Source organism: Dermochelys coriacea, chromosome 2, assembly GCF_009764565.3.
Source record: "Dermochelys coriacea isolate rDerCor1 chromosome 2, rDerCor1.pri.v4, whole genome shotgun sequence".
Taxonomy (NCBI): Eukaryota; Metazoa; Chordata; order Testudines; family Dermochelyidae; genus Dermochelys; species Dermochelys coriacea.
Window position 1 is genome coordinate 249,858,965 of NC_050069.1, and position 20,632 is coordinate 249,879,596.

Sequence of the window (20,632 nt, forward strand, 5' to 3'; positions counted from 1 at the left end):
TACTCTGAAACCTGTCATTATGCAAGTCTTATCAATGACTTTCAACAGATTTGTGAACAATGGGATGCGATCCTTCTGAGTCCAAATTAGTAGCACAGAATATTGGCATTTCATCTGAGTTCTCCACCAATCGCAACTTACCTACTGAATCCACTGCTGAGCAGCATTATAGGGTCAATGTCTTCCCTGTCCTCATTGACTCTAGTCAATCAGGTCTTACACGGCAATTTGAGTCACTGCAACTAATTTGTACCCTTTTTGGGTTTCTTTGGCAGTTCAACAGACTGAGTAATGAAGATCTACTTTCTTCAGCTGAACAATTTCAGCAACAGTACAACAAAAAAATCTCAAAAGATCTCAGTGATGAGGTCATCTTCCTCAAATGAATATATTCCACGAATTTAAATAGGATTGCAACCCAAAGGAATTGCTTCAAGAAATACTCGAACTTGGACTCTCTGGGGTATTTCCTAATATCAAAATTGCATTGCGTATTTTTGTCAGTTTGCCTGCATCAGTAGCTTCAAGTGAACGCATCTTCAATGTGTTGCAGAAGGTAAAGAACTGTCACCGTTCAACTATGAGACGAGCATTTGAGTGGGCTCGCCATGCTTAATATCAATTGTGACATTGCACGAAAGCTAGATTTTTCCTCAATAATTAGTGTATTTACACAGAAAAAGGCTAGAAAAGCATTTGTTAAATAAAATATTCAAAATTATGTCTCATTCTGTTTTTGGTGCCTTATTTGTTTTCATGTGTCGTCATTTTTTATTTTTATTATGACTAGGGGCCTCAAAAGCTGGAAGTAGCCCGGGCCTCTCTGGACCTCTGAAAGGGCCTGCACAAAATAAGAGACTGCACATACATAACCACTTCAATCCTCATTCCAGTCCTCCCTCAACTGCCTGAGACAAGAGACACAAATGCACAAAACCCAAATAGGCTGCTTCCTTATTGGCCCATGTGTGGGAGGAAATGGATGAATATTGGCAAAATTCACTGAACATCATAAATCTTCATTTCGTAGCCCTATCAAGGATGGAAAGTTAGAAATGCATGGTGCCACCATACTCTTTTTCTCTATCTTTTTCTTTAAGAGCTGGGCTCTCAGAGTCTGCTACTTTTTAGAAAGGAAATCCAGGTGCTTGTTGGTTTTGTAAGGTTTGGTTGTACATATTTTTTTTTTTAATATTTAATCATTGTGGGTCTGAGTATACTCACTTGGTAAGGAAGTTTGTCTCTTTCTGAGGCTTAATTCACTGTTAGTCTTATTCTTTTTTCTTCCTCATGCTCTGCCCATCATCACGATATCTAAGAGCTTTTGTGGGAGCTGTGCATGGTGTTTGAGGGCAGAATAGGACATCAGAAACATGACCCTTTGAAGAGGCTTGTATCAGATTTTGGTGGGAAATGAGACTTACGTGAAAGACATCTTAGGAAATTTCGTCTTTAAACTGAAAGCTGACTGATGGAAAATTAACAGTTGGAAACCTCTTGCATTATCCATTTTTAAGCAGGTTTTTCCACTGATCACATTTCACATTAACACTAGATAGCACAATATGGCCCCAGTACTTTCAAAGGGAGCTCTAAGAAAGTGCTCCTCTATAACAGGGCTAAAATTTTCCAGGACTTAGTCAGTTGTGACCTTGACTGCTGGAGGGTGCAGACACCTTTATATCTGGGAGAGGACTTGTGCTATATTTTTATCATTGTCTTCCTTGTGATTTTCCTACTTCCAAAGTCCTGTTTTATGCCCTCTTAGTTTACTTCATATATACAGTTCAAACAATAGACTTCTGGGGCATTTTTTCATTGGTATTTAAGGTAAATGTGGTGATATAAGATGGGTGGAATGAAAATGAAAAGTCCTCTGAAATGCCTTCCTATGTTAAGAAAATCTCATCATCAGCCTTGCTCTAAACCTCAGATCATAAAGGTCATTAAGAAAGAGCAATGATAAGTGAACAGTTTTAGTAGAAAAAAAGAGAATGTGACATCAGCCTATGGCCATAAGGAAAGTAGGTCAATGGAAATGCATGACTAGTTATGTTTAAATTATGCTGGGAACACTGGATAAGGAGGGAGGGGTTTTGACTCTCGCTCCTAACTGTTTTTTTTATAGAGCCTAGCATCATCCTTCTAACTGAGCAACATGTAAAATCTCTTTGAGGTGTCAATTCAGAACACACATACATAGATGTATATTTAGAGATCATTCAGATGCATTGGTCAGATCTTACTTTCTCAAAAAGCATTTCCCATCTTTGGTTATATATTTGTCCCTTCGCTTTTGTTAAGGCTTTTGGTTGTAAGGATCAGACTAAAAAGGTTCAGGAAAGCAGGAAATAACTTTGCACCTTTTTGAGCACTGCTCAGCTGTAGGTAAATTCTCATTCTTATTATTTGTTATGCACCAATAGTGTGCTCTATGCTGAGGTAAGACATGTTACAGCTTGTTACATGATTCACTCACCTTGGCATTAAAATGCCTTCCAGAACTATGCCTGTACTTCTGAGATGGGCATTCTGGTGGTATGCACACATCTGATTTGGGAGTTCACTAGTTTATGAACTGTATGCACTGTAGTGTTGTTGAATGGGCTCTTCAATATTGATTTTTTTAGACTAATAGTAGAGAGTGTGAATGTCTGTGGTTGGAAATACCAGCAGTATATAGATCAATTGTCCCCCTAACTTTTTTTGTCGCATTCCCCCTTACCCTTAATGGAATCTGACTGTGGTTCTCCAGCACCATGATCAGGAGCCAGGGCCGGGAGCTGGGAGTGGGACTGGAGCTACGGTTAGAGTTGGGAGCTGGGTTTGGGGGCTGAGACCCAGGAGCTGGGGCCGTGGGCAGGAGCTGGGGGCCGACGCCAGGGCCAGAGCTGTGGCTGGTGCCAAGGTCAGGAGTGGGGCAGTGGCCAGGGCCGGGGACTGGGGCCGAGGCCGGAGCTGGGAGTGGGGTTGGGGCAGAGTGGTGCTGGCCCCGCTGTGCTTCCCAAAACATTTCTCCACACCCCGCTACAGGGGTGTGCCATCCAGGTTGGGAACCACTGATGTAGATGATATGCATCTGTTGGGATAGGTTCATCAATGGCTATGAGCCAGGATGGTCATGGACACAATCCCGTGCTCTAGGTGTCTGTAAACCTCTGATTGCCAGAAACTGAGACAAGACACCAGGGGACGAATCACTTAATAATTGTTCATTCCCTATGAAGCATCTAGCATTGGCCACTGTCAGTAGACTGGATACTTGGCTAGATGGACCATTGGTCTGACCCAGTATGGCCTTCTTATGTTCTTATCTCTACATCTCCTGGTGTCCAATCCCAAAAGAGTTAGTGATATCCAATTCTAGGACACTATGCTAATTTAAATGGGCCCTCAATATAATTAACCCAGCTATCTCAAATTCTCTCTGCAAGACACATGGCTAGTGATGGCAGCTGCACTCATCCATTTAGTGGAATGTTCTAGCTTTAGGCAGAGGAAAAACTGACTTGTCCGTCATTTACTGCTAGTAAAGAGACTAAAATTACCATGACTAGTTTTCCAATTGTGTGGTTTTCGTGTGTGTTGAGGTTTGGTGTTTGTTATAGTGCTAGTATTCAGAGAACATATTTATAAAGAATGTCCAAATTATTGTGATGTAATGTCATAGATACAAATCCTAAACTTTATTACAGACCAATGGAAAATTCTCTTTTAAACATCTTTAGCATGACTTTCTACTGCTAATATTCTAGATAGAGTTCAGGGCCATTCATGCATCCATTCATCCATTCAGAATATTTATAATTCCCACACAATATTAAAAGTAGGGCTGGTCAGAAAATGAGGACATTTTCCCTGGAAAATTTTCCCATAAACATTTTTTTTATTTTTTGGTTGAAATTTTAATTTTTTCTTTTCAGTTTAAATAGTTAAACTTGTAAAAAAAAACTGAACAGCCACACAATGAAAATTTTTGTTTGCCAAGAAAATTTTGTTTTGGAGTTTTTGGTTGTCTGATGTAAGATTGAAGAATTTCAAGGAAAGCAGGTACTTTTTCTGAAAATTTTAATTTGATCAAAACCCAATAATTGGTCAAAAATTAAATAGAATTTTTTTACCAACTCTATTTATTAGACTAAGTCCAAAGATCCATTAGAAAAGAAGCATTTTTGATGAATAAAAGCCAAGTTCTATTTACGTTTGTTTGTCTTAACCAATGAAATCTGTTTGTTGTATAGTCTAGTCTTGCAAAATTCTAATTGCAAGGGCTAGTAATTTTTATTAACTAGCAAGTCAATTTTTTTGTTTCATTTAACTCCATTACATATTGTTGGGCAACAAATTCTGTGTCTGGGCTAGTAAATATTCACGACAACTGTGCAAGACTGCTTCATCCCTTTGCAGCCAATATTGCATGGATTGTTCACAGCCTTGCACTTAGTATAGTCATTGTGATGGAATGCATCCCTGTATTCACATTCTACACACTGTTGTAATAATCTTTGTACATGGCATGCCTTATGAGGCATCATTTGAAAACTCATAACTTGTGGATCAGTAATATCATGGTAAAATACATGTAGCAATGTTAATGTGTAAAGATATGAAGTTGAACATAAGCTGAAATCATGACTAAAATGTGTTTCCCAGATAAATCTGGGGAGTGGCTAAACCAGTTTCTCAAAGACAAAGGACAAGCTGATGCCCCATCCAGGAGTCAGCAAAGCTGATGGACCATCACCTGTGAAGTAGCCATTCTTTGGCAAGAGACAGGGGCAGGGACAAAGAGATTTGCATCTTAGCGAAGAAACAGTATGAGGTCACCTTCCTCCGCCAGACCCCTATTTCTTGCTTCCCAGCTGGAAATGCTTTTCAAAGAGGGACTGAAACTATAAAACTGAGTGGCAAACACCCCAAGAGTCCCCTCTTTCTCCCTGCCCATCTCATGCTCCACACCTGAGAAGACAAAGAGTGCACTGGACTCTGGGGAAGGGGTCCTGACCTGAAAGTTTGGTCAGTAATGCCGTTGGAAGCATGTGGTGAGAAACTTTGCTTTTAATCTAATATAGTTTGTTAGGCTAGGCACTAGAAAGCGTTTTTATCTTTATTTTCTTCTAACCATTTTTGCCTTTTATGTCTCATCACTTGTACTCACTTAAAATCTCTCTCTTTGTGGTTGATAAACTTGTTTTATTTTTTTACCTAATCCAGTGTGTTTAACTTAAGTGTCTGGGTAACTCCATTTAAGGTGGTTCGGTGGTGTATTTTATTCCCTTCAGGGAATAATAGATTTAATGTATTTGGACTGTCTGGGAGACGGCTGGGCAGTACAAGGCATACATTTCTAATGGAAAAAGTTGGGATCACCCTGCAGGGTAACCAAGGCTGGTGAGATCCAGAGTGCGACTAGCTGGCTGCAGTTAAATAAACACACCTGGGAGTGACCTGCATGCTGGCAAGCTGTTTGTGAGTGGTCCAGGTTGGGCGCTACAACAGTAAGGCATTGCAAGGCATCTCAGGTTGCCTGGCTAGGGTGACACAGCCCCCCCTCTAATCTGAATTGCACCCTGCGATGTCAGTCATTTACCCCGGTGCAAAGTAAATGTAAAGCAGACATAAAAGGCTTCTATCAAGGTAACACTGAGTTCGTGTCAGGGAAAGTTGGTATGGAACTATTATGGCTGTGGTCACCTTCTTGTCATTAGCATTAAGTGAGCTTACTCTAAACTTGCTTTGTTCCTAAGCCTGTAATTTCTTTGCCCTTCCTTCTCTCTTTTCCTCTCATTCTCATTTACATATCAAAAGATGCAGAAAGAATTTCTGTCCATATGTTTGAAAACTGCCATGTATGCTATACTGCATAGTATTGCATTCAGAGCCTTGGACTGGAAAAACATTGCCCATAGGCACTGAGGCCTCTTCAGTGTATGGTCTGATTACCATGTGAGTGGAAATCAAGTACAAAATCTAACTGCTTCCCAAACTTTAAAAACAAACCATAGCCTAGCTGACAACCTATTGGCTCATTTTCAGACGGCTTTCATTTTATCTTGTTTATTGTACACAAGTCCTTTATTAAACACCCCTCCTCCCAGAGTTCTTTAAGACTTTGTTTGAATTGGCACTCTCTGCTATAATCCAATTGTAAAGTGCCATCTAGTGGTTTATAGACAGCAGATCACTTTAGGGAGCCACCGCCCCAACCTGCTCCTTTTACTTCTTTAAAGAAATGCCAAGACATCGCTTTGAAGCTCTTCCATTTTTTGTAAAGTTTTTCCATTCCGGTGCTGGCTTGGCCTTACAATGTGAAGCAATGTAGGTTGGTTAGAGCAGAAGATTTTGGAATGCCTAGGTGCTGGAACCATGAGTGCTGGGGTGCTGCTGCACCCTCTGGCTTGAAGTGGTTTTTATCATATCCAAGGTTTACAGTTTGGTTCAATGGCTCTCAGGGCCTCCACTATACAAATTATTCCCAGCACCCCTGTTGGAATGTACATTGTGTCATTTTGTACTGTAGATTTATCAAATAGAAAATTACTAAATGTATACTTTTGTACCACAGATCTGCTCATAATCTCTTCATTAATTAAAAAATAACCAGTGCTGGAACACTGATGTTACCTTGTGTTGATGGTGTTATCTCCAAATGAGTAAAACCAGTGACAGGTAGCACAGCTGACATGTTTAACAAAAGATGGCGCTTAGCCTTTGCTGTGTCATGGTGAAATGAAATGGATAAAATAATTATTTTCTACTGATCCTATTTTTCTTTTTGATATTTTTTCTAGAATTTAAAAAGTGTAACACACTGACCCGCATTAAATCTACAGTGTCTTTAAGACCATCAACGTTTTAGCAGAGCAATCCTAAGATGTGAGCAGTTTCTGAATCAGCTTGACCTTTTATGCTTTCTGCTGAAAGGAACACATTTTCCAACATCCTTTACCAAAAGATGTAAAAAGTATTGAGTAGGATAGGTATATTTGAATGCTTTCTCCATTACATTTACTGTACATTTAATTTGCAGGTAGTCTATTGTTTCTGCCAGTTGTTGGCAACACAATATACATTTTTTAAAATGTTTTATCGATGTAACTGCCCAGAATCTTGCACCTACACCAATGGATGTTTTTATAAATCCTGATAAAAATAAATTTAATTATTATTTAATTGTTTAATTATTTCGTCTGCTTACTTGGGCCCTGATCCTGCAAGAAATTATGTGCATGTTTAGCTCTATGCACTATGATTAGTTCCACTGAATATTCACAGGGCTTGATCCAGTGCCCAGTATGGTCATTGGAAGGACAAGGCATTGGATTGTGCCCAGGTTCCATAAAGTTCAGCACACTCATATGTCTTTGCAGGATCAGGGCCTTGTACTTTATCTGTCATTCTGAAAGTTAGAATCAAATGCCCTGGTAATTCATCTGTGGGAGGAGGAGTTCTTTGCCCAAAACCCATTTTTTTCGGTAAAGAAAGTTGATTTTGTAACTCCTGAACACTGCTTTAAAAATACATCAATCAGAATGGACTCAAATAATTCATTATTCTATTGCTTAGTGCAGTGAACTCCTTTTTCAGATGTCATATGTTTTGCTATAGAAGCACCTGTCCTATTTAGCTTTAAGCTAATTTTAATGGGATTCTAAAATTTAGTGTTGCTACTAATACATATGAACCCTCAGAAATTACTCATTAATCTTTGTTATCTTCATTACTTACAAATGATTCGTTCAGGATGATCACATCAAGATGACATTATTTGTGCGGTAGACTTCATAAACAAATGCATTTCCAGAACAAGGGCACTGATTTGCAAAGTGACTGGCTAATCAGTGGGCTCTTATTTTAAAACCTTTTACCATTCTCCTAGTAAATATTGTCTTAGCAGTTTTCTTTAAAGAGCCAAATCCTTCTTTAATTACTCCTTCAAAACTCCCATTGTCTTAAGTAGGAATAAGATGAGCAAGATTTATTTCTAGATGTTCATTTCAGTTTGATGGATTCAGGTCTGCAACTTTCATTTTCATTTACAGGATGTGTTGGAGTTTGGGATAACCTTACTTGCTGGCGCCCTGCTGAAATTGGAGAGACTGTCACTGTCCCTTGTCCAAAAGTATTTAGCCACTTTTTCAGCAAACCAGGTATTTTGTTTTAAGTTATTTTATGTATTTATTTTATGGCCTTATTTTTTTTTAAAGAAAAACCTCATGCACTGCAAGGTTCACCTGAAACCATTCAGTTGGGTGAAATTTATTCTGTGTCTATTGCAAATTTGCTTATGTACAGTAAATTGTAAAAGCATTTATTTGGAGTTTAGGATATTGTCTTATTTTTTAGAGAGCGAAGAATGAGCCTTTTCAATGGCGCCAATAAGAAAGTATGAGATGCCATCATAACAGCACTAAACAAATTGTACTGATTACCCAAATGACATTTATTGTTTCCAGAACTTCAGATTTCAGTCAATGTTCTCATACATTGACATTGATCAAGCCTGAGGGCCCTGCTGTGTTTGATCTGACTACATCAGTCATGATCGCCACCCAGATGCAGCTCTTTTAGAAGCTAGTCACTGTCTCTGTGCCTATGGGCATTTCCCATTTGTTTGTGGGAAGAGCTCCCCTATCCTCTGGTGATGGGCACTTAAAATGCATGCAACAATACTACATAATTTAGATAAATTAGCAGTGGTGGGAATTACATGGGATTATAATCACCTTCATGTTGTTTTTTACCACAACCTGAAAGACCCAGCTTAATCTCTTAGCCAGGTTGCTAGGGGGCCTAGTTTAGCTGGTAATATCCAGTGTCACATCTATCCAGAGTGTTTTAATTCTGCGGCATGGCTGGTCAGTGCAATTTATAATATTAAATAATGCTTACAAGTAGATTGTCACATGTAGATCTCAAAATGTTTTTCAAGGTGGGTAAATATTATTTTCCCGATTTTTCTGGTAGGGAAACTGTGGCATGAAGTTATATAACTGTCCCAAGTTCACACTGTAAATCACCGAACCAGGAATAGAACCCAGGTCCTAGTGTCTTAATTTGGTGTTCTATTCATTGGACCATATTAGCCAGTATTAGGCTTTAGAGAATGGCAGAATCAGCAAGGAAATAGGTCTGTCTCTCTTTGTAAAAAGAAGGAAGGTCAAAAAATGGGTCAAAAACAGATCTTCTCACAGTATTTCCTTGTAACCTCAGCGGTTGGTGTCTCAGGGACATGCTACTTGGTAGGAAATATGGAAGTGAGTTGTAATCTACATGTGTGGAAAAGATTCTTTTCATACAGCATATCCCTGTAACTTTAAGCTTTTCTGTTGGATATCAAGAACTTCCAAGAGAATATCATTGTACCAAAATTCCACAACTCTGAAAATAGCTTTTCAGTGGTTTCAGTTGTGGCTCTTCCAAAAACACACTTGTAGTAGGAAAATGTAATCTATCTGGCACCTGTCCATGGGATTGAGGAGTAAAGATGGGTCATAAATTGCACAAATTAAGTATAAATTAGAATAAGCATAAATTGAGAATTCTGAGAAGGAGGCAATTTCTCCTAGCACAGTTACATTCATAGTGCTAAGCAATAGTTATAATACTGTTTCTTACCCAAACTCACAAAAGGAAACAAAGAGTTCTAGAATGTGTAAAAGGTGATCAAGATCTTCTAGCTCAAATCTATCATTTAGACAAATCCAGTTGACAGGAAATGGGAAATCATTTGGTAAACTGCATATACACAGTAATCCATGAAATGCAGCCTCTTTTTGAGTGATTATTGCTCAACAGCTCATAGCAACACTATACAAAACAACAATGAGTAAAGAAAATACTGTATACAATTGAAACTAGAGGCTGAATTTAAGGAGTCAGAATGTAATTTCCTAAACATGAATTTGGACAAGTGACTGTAACCCCTCTACTTTTGCAAAAAGTGCGGAGATCTTTAATCACTACAATTGCTCCAAACCTCTATTTTGAATTTTTTTCCCAAAAGATGGCACTTCACATGACACAGGGCCTCCTAAAACTGATCGGAGTTGTAAAAGAAAGCCTGTCCTCACAAAATTCCTGCCCAATGTTGCAGACTCAGAAGTTGCGATAAGCTCCCAAAAGCCTGTATGATTATCTGAATTGAACCTCACCTCTCCTGTCTGAACCTATGTAATGTATTGCATCATGAATAATGTGCATACATCTCATATGAATAACTTTATCTTCTTAGTTGGTAAGTCTCTCTCATGTGCTATTGACCATATTGCTTCAAAGTGTGGGCTCCTAGTTTATCACAGATAAGAGGGCCACTTTGACACTTTATGGTTGATAGTGGCCAGATGACCTTTCATGCTTGAGTTCATAGAATCATAGAAGATTAGGGTTGGAAGAGACCTCAGAAGTTCATCTAGTCCAACCCCCTGCTCAAAGCAGGACCAACCCCAACTAAATCATCCCAGCTAGGGCTTTGTCAAGCCAGCCTTAAAAACCTCTAAGGATGGAGATTCCACCACCTCCCTAGGTAACACATTCGAGTGTTTCACCACTCTCCTAGTGACATCGTTTTAGACCTTTCCCAGTGCAACTTGAGACCATTGCTCCTCATTCTGTCATCTGCCACCACTGAGAACAGCCTAGCTCCATCCTCTTTGGAAACCCCCTTCAGGTAGTTGAAGGCTGCTCTCAAATTCCACCTCACTCTTCTCTTCTACAGACTAAATAAGCCCAGACTAAATAAGCCTCTCCTCATAAGTCATGTGCCCCAGCCCCTAATCATTTTCGTTGCCTTCTGCTGGACTCTCCAATTTGTCTACATCCTTTCTGTAGAAGGGGGCCCAAAACTGGATGCAATACTCCAGATGTGGCCTCACCAGTGCTGAATAGAGGGGAATAATCACTTCCCTCAATCTGCTAGCAATGCTCCTACTAATGCAGCCCAATATGCTGTTAGCCTTCTTGGCAAGAAGGGCACATTGTTGACTCATACCTTCTTGGCAACAAGGGCATACTGCTGACTCATAGTTAAAACAAAAAGATTCCCCTTTTGTCCCTCCATTGAATTATGGGTGTGGAGGATAGATGGAAGTCCCTGAAGTTTGCCTGTATTGTGATATTTTCCCTGCTCCCTGCCTCTATGTACATAATTTGAGAGAGCCTTTAAAATGCATTACATGCTAAATCAGAATTTGCTATAAACCAGATGCATGTTCATCTGTCTATGTAGAAATTCACCACTGTAGTATCCAAGCACTTCAATAACTCTTCAGTAGAACACTTAATATCACCTGCTCAGAAGATTTTAAATAATAGTTTAGAGTAATCAAGGTTTGTATAGAGCCATTTTCATTCAAATTATTTGTCCAGCAAACTATTTTAACTACAAATAATTCTCTAAAAGTGGAAGATAATAAATTCCCTTTAGAGTAATTTTAACAAAACTACAAAATCTTTCAGGCTGTTTCTGTTCAAACGCATCATGATTGAAAGTAGGAGGCATAGCATTGCAATTTTGTATGTGTGTTTCTTTAGCATAGCAAAGATATTTGGTATGACTCAGAGCCAAGAATAAATGTTAAAACAATAAGTGCACATGAATGGAAATATGTGGGATTGCTTAATGACAGTGCTGGGGCACAAAGCATGTTAATGGAGTGGTTTCCACAAGAAGGCAGTTTTCCACAGTTTTTTATGAAGCTTGGCTTTAAGACCTGTTGGTTAGTAAGCTTTTAAATCTATGTGGAAAAATTTGTGACTTTTGTTTTACAGGAAATATTAGCAAAAATTGTACAAGTGACGGATGGTCAGAGATATTTCCAGATTTCATAAGCGCTTGTGGTTATTATGACAATGATGATGACAGTAAGGTAAGAAAAATAATTATTCTGTTCATTCAGATGCAAAAGAGTTTCATAGATTCCAAGGCCAGAAGGGACCCTTGTGATCATCTAGTCTGACCTCCTGTTATAACACATACCATAGAGCTTCCCCAAAATAATACCTCAAGCATATCTTTTAAAAAGGCTCCCAATCTTGATTTTAAAATTGTCAGTGATGGAGAAGCCAGCACAACCCTTGGTAAACTGTTCCAATGGTTACTTACATTCACCATTAAAAATGTACATCTTATGTACTGAAATTGCCTAGCTTCAACTTCCAGCCATTGGATTGTGTTATACCTTTCTCTGCTTGAAACTATAGGGCCAAATTCTGCTCCCAAATACATGCATATTACTCTGAAATCTACAGGAATTGTGTACGCATTGTTTGAGAGTATAGAAAATCTTTTATTTGAGTTGAAATTCTCATCTAAGCTAAAGGTATGTCTACACTTTGTGCTGGTGGTCTGATTCTCAGGTTGAGGAAACATACTTGTGCTCGCTCAATGAAAAATAGAATGTATCCATGACAGCACAAGCCATGGAAGGGGCTAGCCACCTGGGTACATACCCGTATGAAACCCTAAGCATGTAGTCAGGGCCTATCTCACCACTGTGACTACACTCTATTTTTAGCATGCTAGCTTGATGAGAGCTAGGGCAAGAATGTCTCCTTGAGCTGGGAATCACATCTCCAGCTCAAAGTGTAGACATACCCTAAGAGCAGAGGTGTAGGGTTCATAAACGATAATGATAAAAAACTAATGATTATTTTTATTATCATCATTATTATTTATTATTTAGATTACTGTAATGCCTAGAAGCCCCAGTCGTGGATCAGGAACCCAGTGTGCTAGGTACTGTGATGTGATGCCATTATCAGTGACTGTACTATAAAATTTCTGCTACTGTTGCATACTACTAATGTTTTAAGCATTTTGTGCATTTATAATACAAACTAATATTCCTTTAGTTTAATATGATTGCATATATCATTTAATCTGTACAGTACATTTAAATACAGTAAATAGGTAGAATGAACATTTAGCTCTATTGTCTTCATGGGAATTACTCTGGATTTACATCCGTTTATAAGGTACATCAGAATATGGACCAAAGGCTGTCAGGTATAGAACAAATGATCCTCGCAAGTGTAAAAATGTAATCCTCTCAGTTTGCCTCTACCATTTCTTTCCCTTATATGTAAGGGAATCCTCTTTTGAGGAGAGCTATCAGGTCTTCCTGCATCACCTGCAGATTAGAACAGTTAGCTAACATTGAAATTTTTCAACAAGAAAAGGGCATATGTTTTTCATAATCTTTGTTTATTTGTGAGAAATGTTCCTGGTTTTCTAGTAGTTCTGTAGTATCACACCAGAGCATGACTTCACTTGCAAATGCAGGATTCCACCATCAGTCAAATTCCCATTCACACATGGAGAGATGGGCTCCTCCTAGGTACCTCCCAGGCAATGATAAAGTTGATGCCTATTCTTCAAGAAGGAATATGTCCTACTTCTTCCAGGTGCTTAATGACTTCGGTGGTGGGCACTAAAGAAATCTGTCAGATAGATAGATACCCACCTTGACTCAGCTGTCACTGCCAGCAGTTTGCTCCTTCCTGCCAGGATTGCCAGCAACAGATGCTGTCAGCTGTAGGCATGTCTGATATGCCTGTTATCACTCATTGCCCTGTTTACCAGATCTGATGAAATCCAAGCTAAAGATGTCATAGTCAGTGTCTAAGTGGTGGACCTAGTCAGGGTGAAATAGGTTGGAGGAGTCAATGAATAGCCTGATCTCCAAAGGAGTGCATGAAATTTCCAGCTGACCTCTTTCAGGACTCTGTCCAGAGCAGCAGGCCTATTATCCCAGCCTACCCCCATTCCTTCCTCCCCATCACTGTGTGTGTGCTTGCACACACACACACACACACACACAGGGGTAGAATAGTTGCCAGAAACTCCCTCCTGATCTTTTTCCTGTCTCATTTCATGTGTTGTAACAAGTACATGCTGAACAGAGAACCAAAGTTATTGTAAATATAAAAAACTTGAGTTTCCTTCAAAATAATATAGGGATTCCAAATTCTTTTTAGACTACTAAAAGAAAGAAAACAATACCACTCCGTGTATATATATGTGTGTTAACAGTAATCACTGTGCTTCATGAAAATACGTGTTTGGAAAACTATAATTAGTTCACTTCTGCTCTTTCTCAATTAAGACTCTGTCAAAAGCCAGTGAGTACAAAACAGTTCAATATCTCACATTTGCACATAGCTGCAATCTGTAGTCTCCAAGTTTTTTTTCCATTTTAAAGAACTTTTTTTATTCGTTTATGTATATGAAGAGTTTTGCAAATATCATGAATTAGTGTGGCTCATTAATGCATTAAAAAGTCCAGACACATAAATAACTAAAAAATAGTTGACAAAGAAATGGACTGGAACATTTTATTCTCCCATTTTGTATGCAGATGGTTATTCTGAGATATTGGAATCATCTGAATATTTGGAAAATTGAAAGTGCTTTACTGTTTCAGAGAACCATTTTTACAACCACCAAACTATCATGTACCCAAACATTGTCATCTGGATTGAAAACCAAACAAAGGCCAATAAATAAAAAGGGATACATTGTAGCATTCCTGGTGGCAGATGAAGGAATTAGTATTTGAATAGACCTGTTCTTATTTAACATCGTTGCTAATGATCTGGAGTGAAGAGAGTGAAATTTAAGTTAATTAAATTTGCAAATAATAGTGCAGGAGAAATTAGAGAGGTTGGAAATGTGGGCAGAAGTAACAAAATATGAATCAACCTGGAATAAGGGAAAAAACAATAAAGCATCTAGGGTAAAATCCACAAGATGGAAGTAGAAAGGAGATACTTAGCTGTCCACTGTTACTACAAGATCTTTTGTGGTGTTACCGCTTTCTAACTGGCTCTGAGCGGATAGCGTATCATGGAAACTGAGATAATGCAAGTTTGGGCTGCATCTGAGGTGCCATAATATCACAGAGCAGGGAGGCACCAATTCCTCTTTCCTCATAGCTCTGGCATGGCTGACCCTGCAATATTGAGTTCAGTTCTGGGCACTTCATTGCCTGAAAATAAATTGACTATACTAATGTGACACGACAGAAAATTCCTTCCTGACAAGAAATTGGACAACCTGTTCAGTGTTATCTAATATCAAAAATAAAGTTAAATTCACTAGTTCTGGGTCAGTAGAAAGCAGCTATTTCCTTTGCAAATAGACAGTACATTCAAATAAGAATAGTTGGTTCTTTTAATTCTTAACATTTTATTTTATTTATAGTTTCAAAGTAGAGGAAGAAATATGAAAGTCTCTTTGTTGAGGCCTTCCTTAGAAATTTTGCGATGTTAGCACCCATTTCAGGAAAACATGCGCTTAAATCCATCTCTGTTCAGGAAAGCACTTAAATATGTACTTCAGTGTCACTGAAGTCAGTGAGACTTAGCTATGTGTTTGAAGTGCTTTCCTGAATCAGGATGCTTCCTTGAAGCGAGGCCTCAATACGGAGTTACAGTACTATCAAAGTGGAAGCTGGTGGAAGTCAGCATAGTTTAGCTGGATCTGGTCCCAAGTTTTGGCAAAAAGTCCAAAGAGGACCTGTGATGGGTTGTAACAAAGCCCACACTGGAAAGGAAGGGGTTAAAGACCTCACCCCACTGTACCTGCAAAGCCTGCACTGGCTGGAGGAGGAGCTTAAAAAGAGGAGCAGAGTAGCTCAGTGTTAGGCAGACAGTGGGAAGAAGCTGACCTGCCCTCTGAGCACTGCAGGAGCACTTGCTGCTTGAGGCCTGACTATAGCGACCTGTCCAAGCCTACAAAGAAGGACCTGTGACTCTCTAAAGGTTAGAGCTTTTATCATTGTGTGTTAGTACTTTATCTTGTGGGGAGAGAGGGGACTGATAGGTAGTGATCCAAGGAGGCAGCTGCATAGCATCGTAGGCTGCAGGACTTAGCTGCCTGCCATTGGGCCCTGGATTGGAGCCTGCTGGAAAGGTGAATCTGGGCCTGGGCCCCCATACCAATCCCTAAAGAGGGATAGCTACAGAACTGTACCCATTGGTGGGGAATTCCTAGTTGATGGAAGACACAAGAGTCTGGACCATGAGACCCCAAACAAGGGGGAAGCCCTGAATCCCTTGCTTAATCCTGGAGACTTCCTTGTTACTGGACTCTTCGTATATAGCCTGAGAACGTGACCTGGCTCAGGGCTGAGTCACTGAAAGGGCACACCTTTACAGGGCAGAACAGTAGTGAAGAAAGGGGAATGCCCAGAGGGAAGGCAGCTTGACCACTAGGCAGCACAGATAGAAAGTGTTCCCCTTCACAGAGCTCAGTGATGAAATCTTCACATTTCTTTCTGTACACCAGAAGTGTGTAAAAAGAAAGGAAGTGTGTTTGCGTTGGGTGTCTATTAAGGGTATACGTGGTGGTGTAGTGAGGTATTACCACTGGGATTATGGAAACAGGAGGTTTAATGTTTTAGACCAGATTCTGATATCCTCATTCATGTGGAATAGCCATTCCTTCTGCAGTCAGTCCCCTTGAAGAAAGTGTTGTTCAGTATATGCCAGGCTAGTGAAATCTGGTTCTTAATTTGTTGCCTACAAACATAGCAGTTTATCTTTGCTGCTGAATGAGTTTATCTCATAGATTCAGTTCATATTGAGTGTGGTTCTGCAGGCATCAGTCCTGGGTCTAGTTCTGGTCAATATTTTCATCAGTGATTTAGATAATGGCATAGAGAGTACACTTATAAGGTTTGTGGATGATACCAAGCTGGGTGGGGTTACAAGTGCTTTGGAGGATAAGATTAAATTCAAAATGATCTGAAAAAACTGTAGAAATGGTATGAAGTAAATATGATAAAATTCAATAAAGACAAATGCAAAGTACTCTATTTAAGATGGAACAATCTTGCATACATACAAAATGGGAAATGACTGCTTAGGAAGGAGTACTGTGGAAAGGGATCTGGGGTTTATAGCTAAATATGAGTCAACAGTGTAACACTGTTGCAAAAAAAACCAAACTTCATTCTGGGATGTTGTAAGCAAGACACAAGAAGTAATTCTTCTGCTCTACTCCATGCTGATAAGGACTCACCTGTAGTATTGTGTCCAGTTCTGGGGTAACGTATTTCAGGAAAGATGTTAACAAATTGGAGAAAGTCCAGAGGACAAGAAAAAATGATTAAAGGTCTAGAAAACATGACCTATTAAGGAAGAATTGGAAAAATTGTGTTTGTTTAGTCTGGACAAGAGAAGACTGAGGAGGGGACATGATAACAGTTTTCAAGTACATAAAAAGTTATTACCAGGAGGGGGGTGAAAAATTATTGTTCTTAACCTCTGAGGATAGGACAAGAAGCAATGGGCTTAAATTGCAGCAAAGGAGGTTTAGGCTGGACATTAGGAAAAACTTCCTAACTGTTAGGGTAGTTAAGCACTGGAAAAAATTGCCTAAAGAAGTTTTGGACTTACCATCAATGGAGGTTTGTAAGAACAGATTAGACAAACACTTGTCAGGACTAGTTATTACATACGCTTGCCTTGAGTGTAGGGGACTGGATTAGATGACCTCTCGAGGTCCTTCCAGTTCTACACTTCTATGATTGTTCATTTTTGTTTCTTTAGCAGTTACTCTCAATTAGGGTAAGAACTCATTTTTATGCTCCAGAAGGGGAAAGGCACGTTTGCTGTGAAGGGTTATGAATTTGTTGTAAAAACTTAAATGAGAGAGAAGGGATTAGTAAAGAAATACTGAATAGGTATTTAATAAGAAGGTGACAAATTGTTCAGGTTATTAATGATCTGGAAAAGGAGGAGTTCATTTAATAATAAATCACCTAAAGCTTCCATTATATTTCATTGCCAATTTCCCAAAAAGAACAAATTCACTCAGCTTGCTAAAATGGTGAGTGGTTTGATCCAATTCCCTTTGAAGTCATTGGGAGTTTTTGCATTGACTTTAGTGGGAATTAGTTTGGGTCCTAATCTGTATCATTTGAATTAATTATCATCTTATTGTTACCTTTCTTAATCAGGAAACTATCAACTTAATTTTTTTAAACTAATTAAAATAAACTTTTCTGATTCAGCATGCCTGAAATAGCATGGACTTAATTTTTTTTAAATACATCAACAAGGATTCTTCTGTTCTCCTGTCTTTACATATAAAGGTTGTCTTAGTGAGGGAGAAACTGACTGAGTTAAACCCTGATCTTGCCATTAGATCTGATGGCTTATCCCCCGCACCCAGGTGAAAGCCCATTGGCTTCAGTTGGGCTCCACACAGAGCCAGGGGTCTGCCACCATGAATCTGATTGCAGCATGGTGGCCTAACGTGGCCTTACAGGAAACAACAGACTTTCTACCCACAAAGCGCTGTTAAATTCACACAGTACCAGACATCACATAACGTTTTATTGCTAACTTCTTTCAGTTACAGAAATCTTTGATCCAGGAATACAGGAATATGCTTTTTCAAGTTGATTGTCACTTTTATTCTATCACATACATCCCAAATAAAATGACCAATGGAATGCATGGAAAATAATTAAATATGAAAGTACATAGAAAGGGTACAAGGAGTCGGATTAGTTTTCTCTCAGGAGAAACCAAGACATTTGATTATATCTATAATATGAGTTATTTGCTACAATGATACTTTCTCTTTTGTAAAGAGATTGGAGTAACAATCACGTGGTTACATAGCTGACCAGTGTGCACAGCTTGATGCTTTAGGGCCCTCAGATGCATGAAAGCAACTTCATTCACTTCAGTTGCAAGTTTTTGGCATCTGAGGGCAGAACTTGGCCCTACAGATGGAATTTTAAGTTTCAATGTTCATTTTTTAAAAATATATGAAAAAACAAATTTTAACAATTGCAGTTTATCTCACTTATTTAGAATATATGTAAATCAATAGCCATCAAGTTAGGCACATCTAAAAAATGTTCATTACCCAATATACTGAGTGCACATAGTCGTGAAATAGAAGCTTTGGGGAGAATGTTTGCTAAAGTATAGTTCTCTCCTAACCTACCTGCAATAGTAGCTTTGAAGAAAATACTCTGAACTTGATTCTCCTCTCATTTGCATTGAGTTTATACTGCTGTAACTCTCGAGTTCAGGAGAGTTACTCTTGATTGGCAGCTATGAGATAGGAGAATCAGGCCATGTATGTTGCTAACAGTCAGAGCTTAATTTAAATCTTTATTACAGTATTTAGTTTCTAATCTCCATACAGTATGTGAGCTATCAGCCTTCAAGAGTCTCAGAGATTCAATTCCAGATGCCACCTCAGCCATCCAAGTTTTCATTCCTTTTTTTTTTCTCCTTTGGATATTTGTATTGGATTTTTTAGTAGGTATAACAGCAATAGGAATAACTGGGCTTGTCTATACTTAAAAATGGGTTAAGGATAGATTGGGATGTGTTAACTAATCTGAACCTTGTCACAACCTTTTTAGTCGTGTGGATGGATTTCAGTATCTTTCATCTAGATTTAATAGGTCGAGGTGTATCCTAGGCTCCCTCTCAGGGTGTTTTACATAGTGCCAAGACCCTGCATAGGTCACAGCACAAACTGATCAGGCAAGGTAAAAGGCATTGAAATTCATCTGCATGAATGAAAAAGTCAGCTAGCGACCATACCCTAACCTCAACCCATTTTTCTAGACTGGGCAAGTCCACTGTGCCTAAAGATATGTCTGCACTGCAAACCACTGACCGTGGTGTGTAGGATATGTGTAGCTACATGCTGCAGTGAAAAGCAGGTTGCATCCATACTGCACTGTGCCACTACACATGGCAGTAAAAGGCTCTGGCAGGGGGTGGCAGCGGAAAAAGGCTCCGGCAGCAGGGAGCTACCCTGGACCCTTTCCCTATTGCCTCCTATGGCCAGAGCCTTTCCCCACTGCCAGTGTCTTTCACAGTAGCGGGTAAAGCCTCTGGCGGCTCCCTGTGGTGGTGAAAAACTCCAGTGGTGGGGAGACAGCGGGACACTGCACTGCTAGAAATAGCAATGTGGATGGGGGAGGCCCTGCTTGGGTGTGGAGAGAACTGTGTCAGGTACATACCCTTTACTCTTCTCACCTGAGCATGTCTTTACTCTTCTCGCCTGAGCAGTGCCATCTATGCTGCTATTTATACTGCTGCTGGGGGGCATGCTGTGTATGTACGCTACACACTGCTGTAAAGGGAGTGTGCAGTGTAGATTGACCCTAAGATAAAACAGAGCGGTACATACGAATTATGTGGAACGGGGTTTGATGTGTGTTTGTGGGCCATAAGCAGGTACCCACACATAGCTAGGAAATTAATGCAAGACATAACACACATTTGAAGTAATGTGGATGTTTGGTATCACGATAACTTACAATGTATTTTTCCATTTCCGATGCTCTTTGGTTATGACTGAGTTACATAAGCAGTAGAAAGACCTGACATAGCTATTCTGAATTTTCAGAGAGGCTGAGCACCCACAGATCCTATTGAAGTAAGGAAATCAGGCTGAGCATGACTTGTTTAAACAATTCCTTAATGTCACAAAGTGCATTCAGAACACTTGAACAGCACTGTTATCTCTGAAATGCATCATTGCTGTGGACTAATGGACTGTTTGTCTCAAGAGTCTAAATTGGACCCTTCCTCCTCAAGAAAATATAATGCAGGACTCACTTCTACTGATGTTCTTTATGATATGAATCAT

The 20,632-nt window shown here is 39.3% G+C and overlaps 1 protein-coding gene across 1 annotated transcript in view; it reads left to right on the forward strand.

The window, feature by feature from the left end:
* VIPR2 (vasoactive intestinal peptide receptor 2) overlaps positions 1 to 20,632 on the forward strand; it is an 80,197-nt gene that overhangs the window by 12,768 nt on the left and 46,797 nt on the right. Inside the window, exons 3-4 of the mRNA XM_038391053.2 lie at positions 8,043 to 8,150; positions 11,770 to 11,867. Of these exons, the coding sequence (XP_038246981.1) occupies positions 8,043 to 8,150; positions 11,770 to 11,867 (206 nt within the window). The remainder of the gene's footprint in view (positions 1 to 8,042; positions 8,151 to 11,769; positions 11,868 to 20,632) is intronic.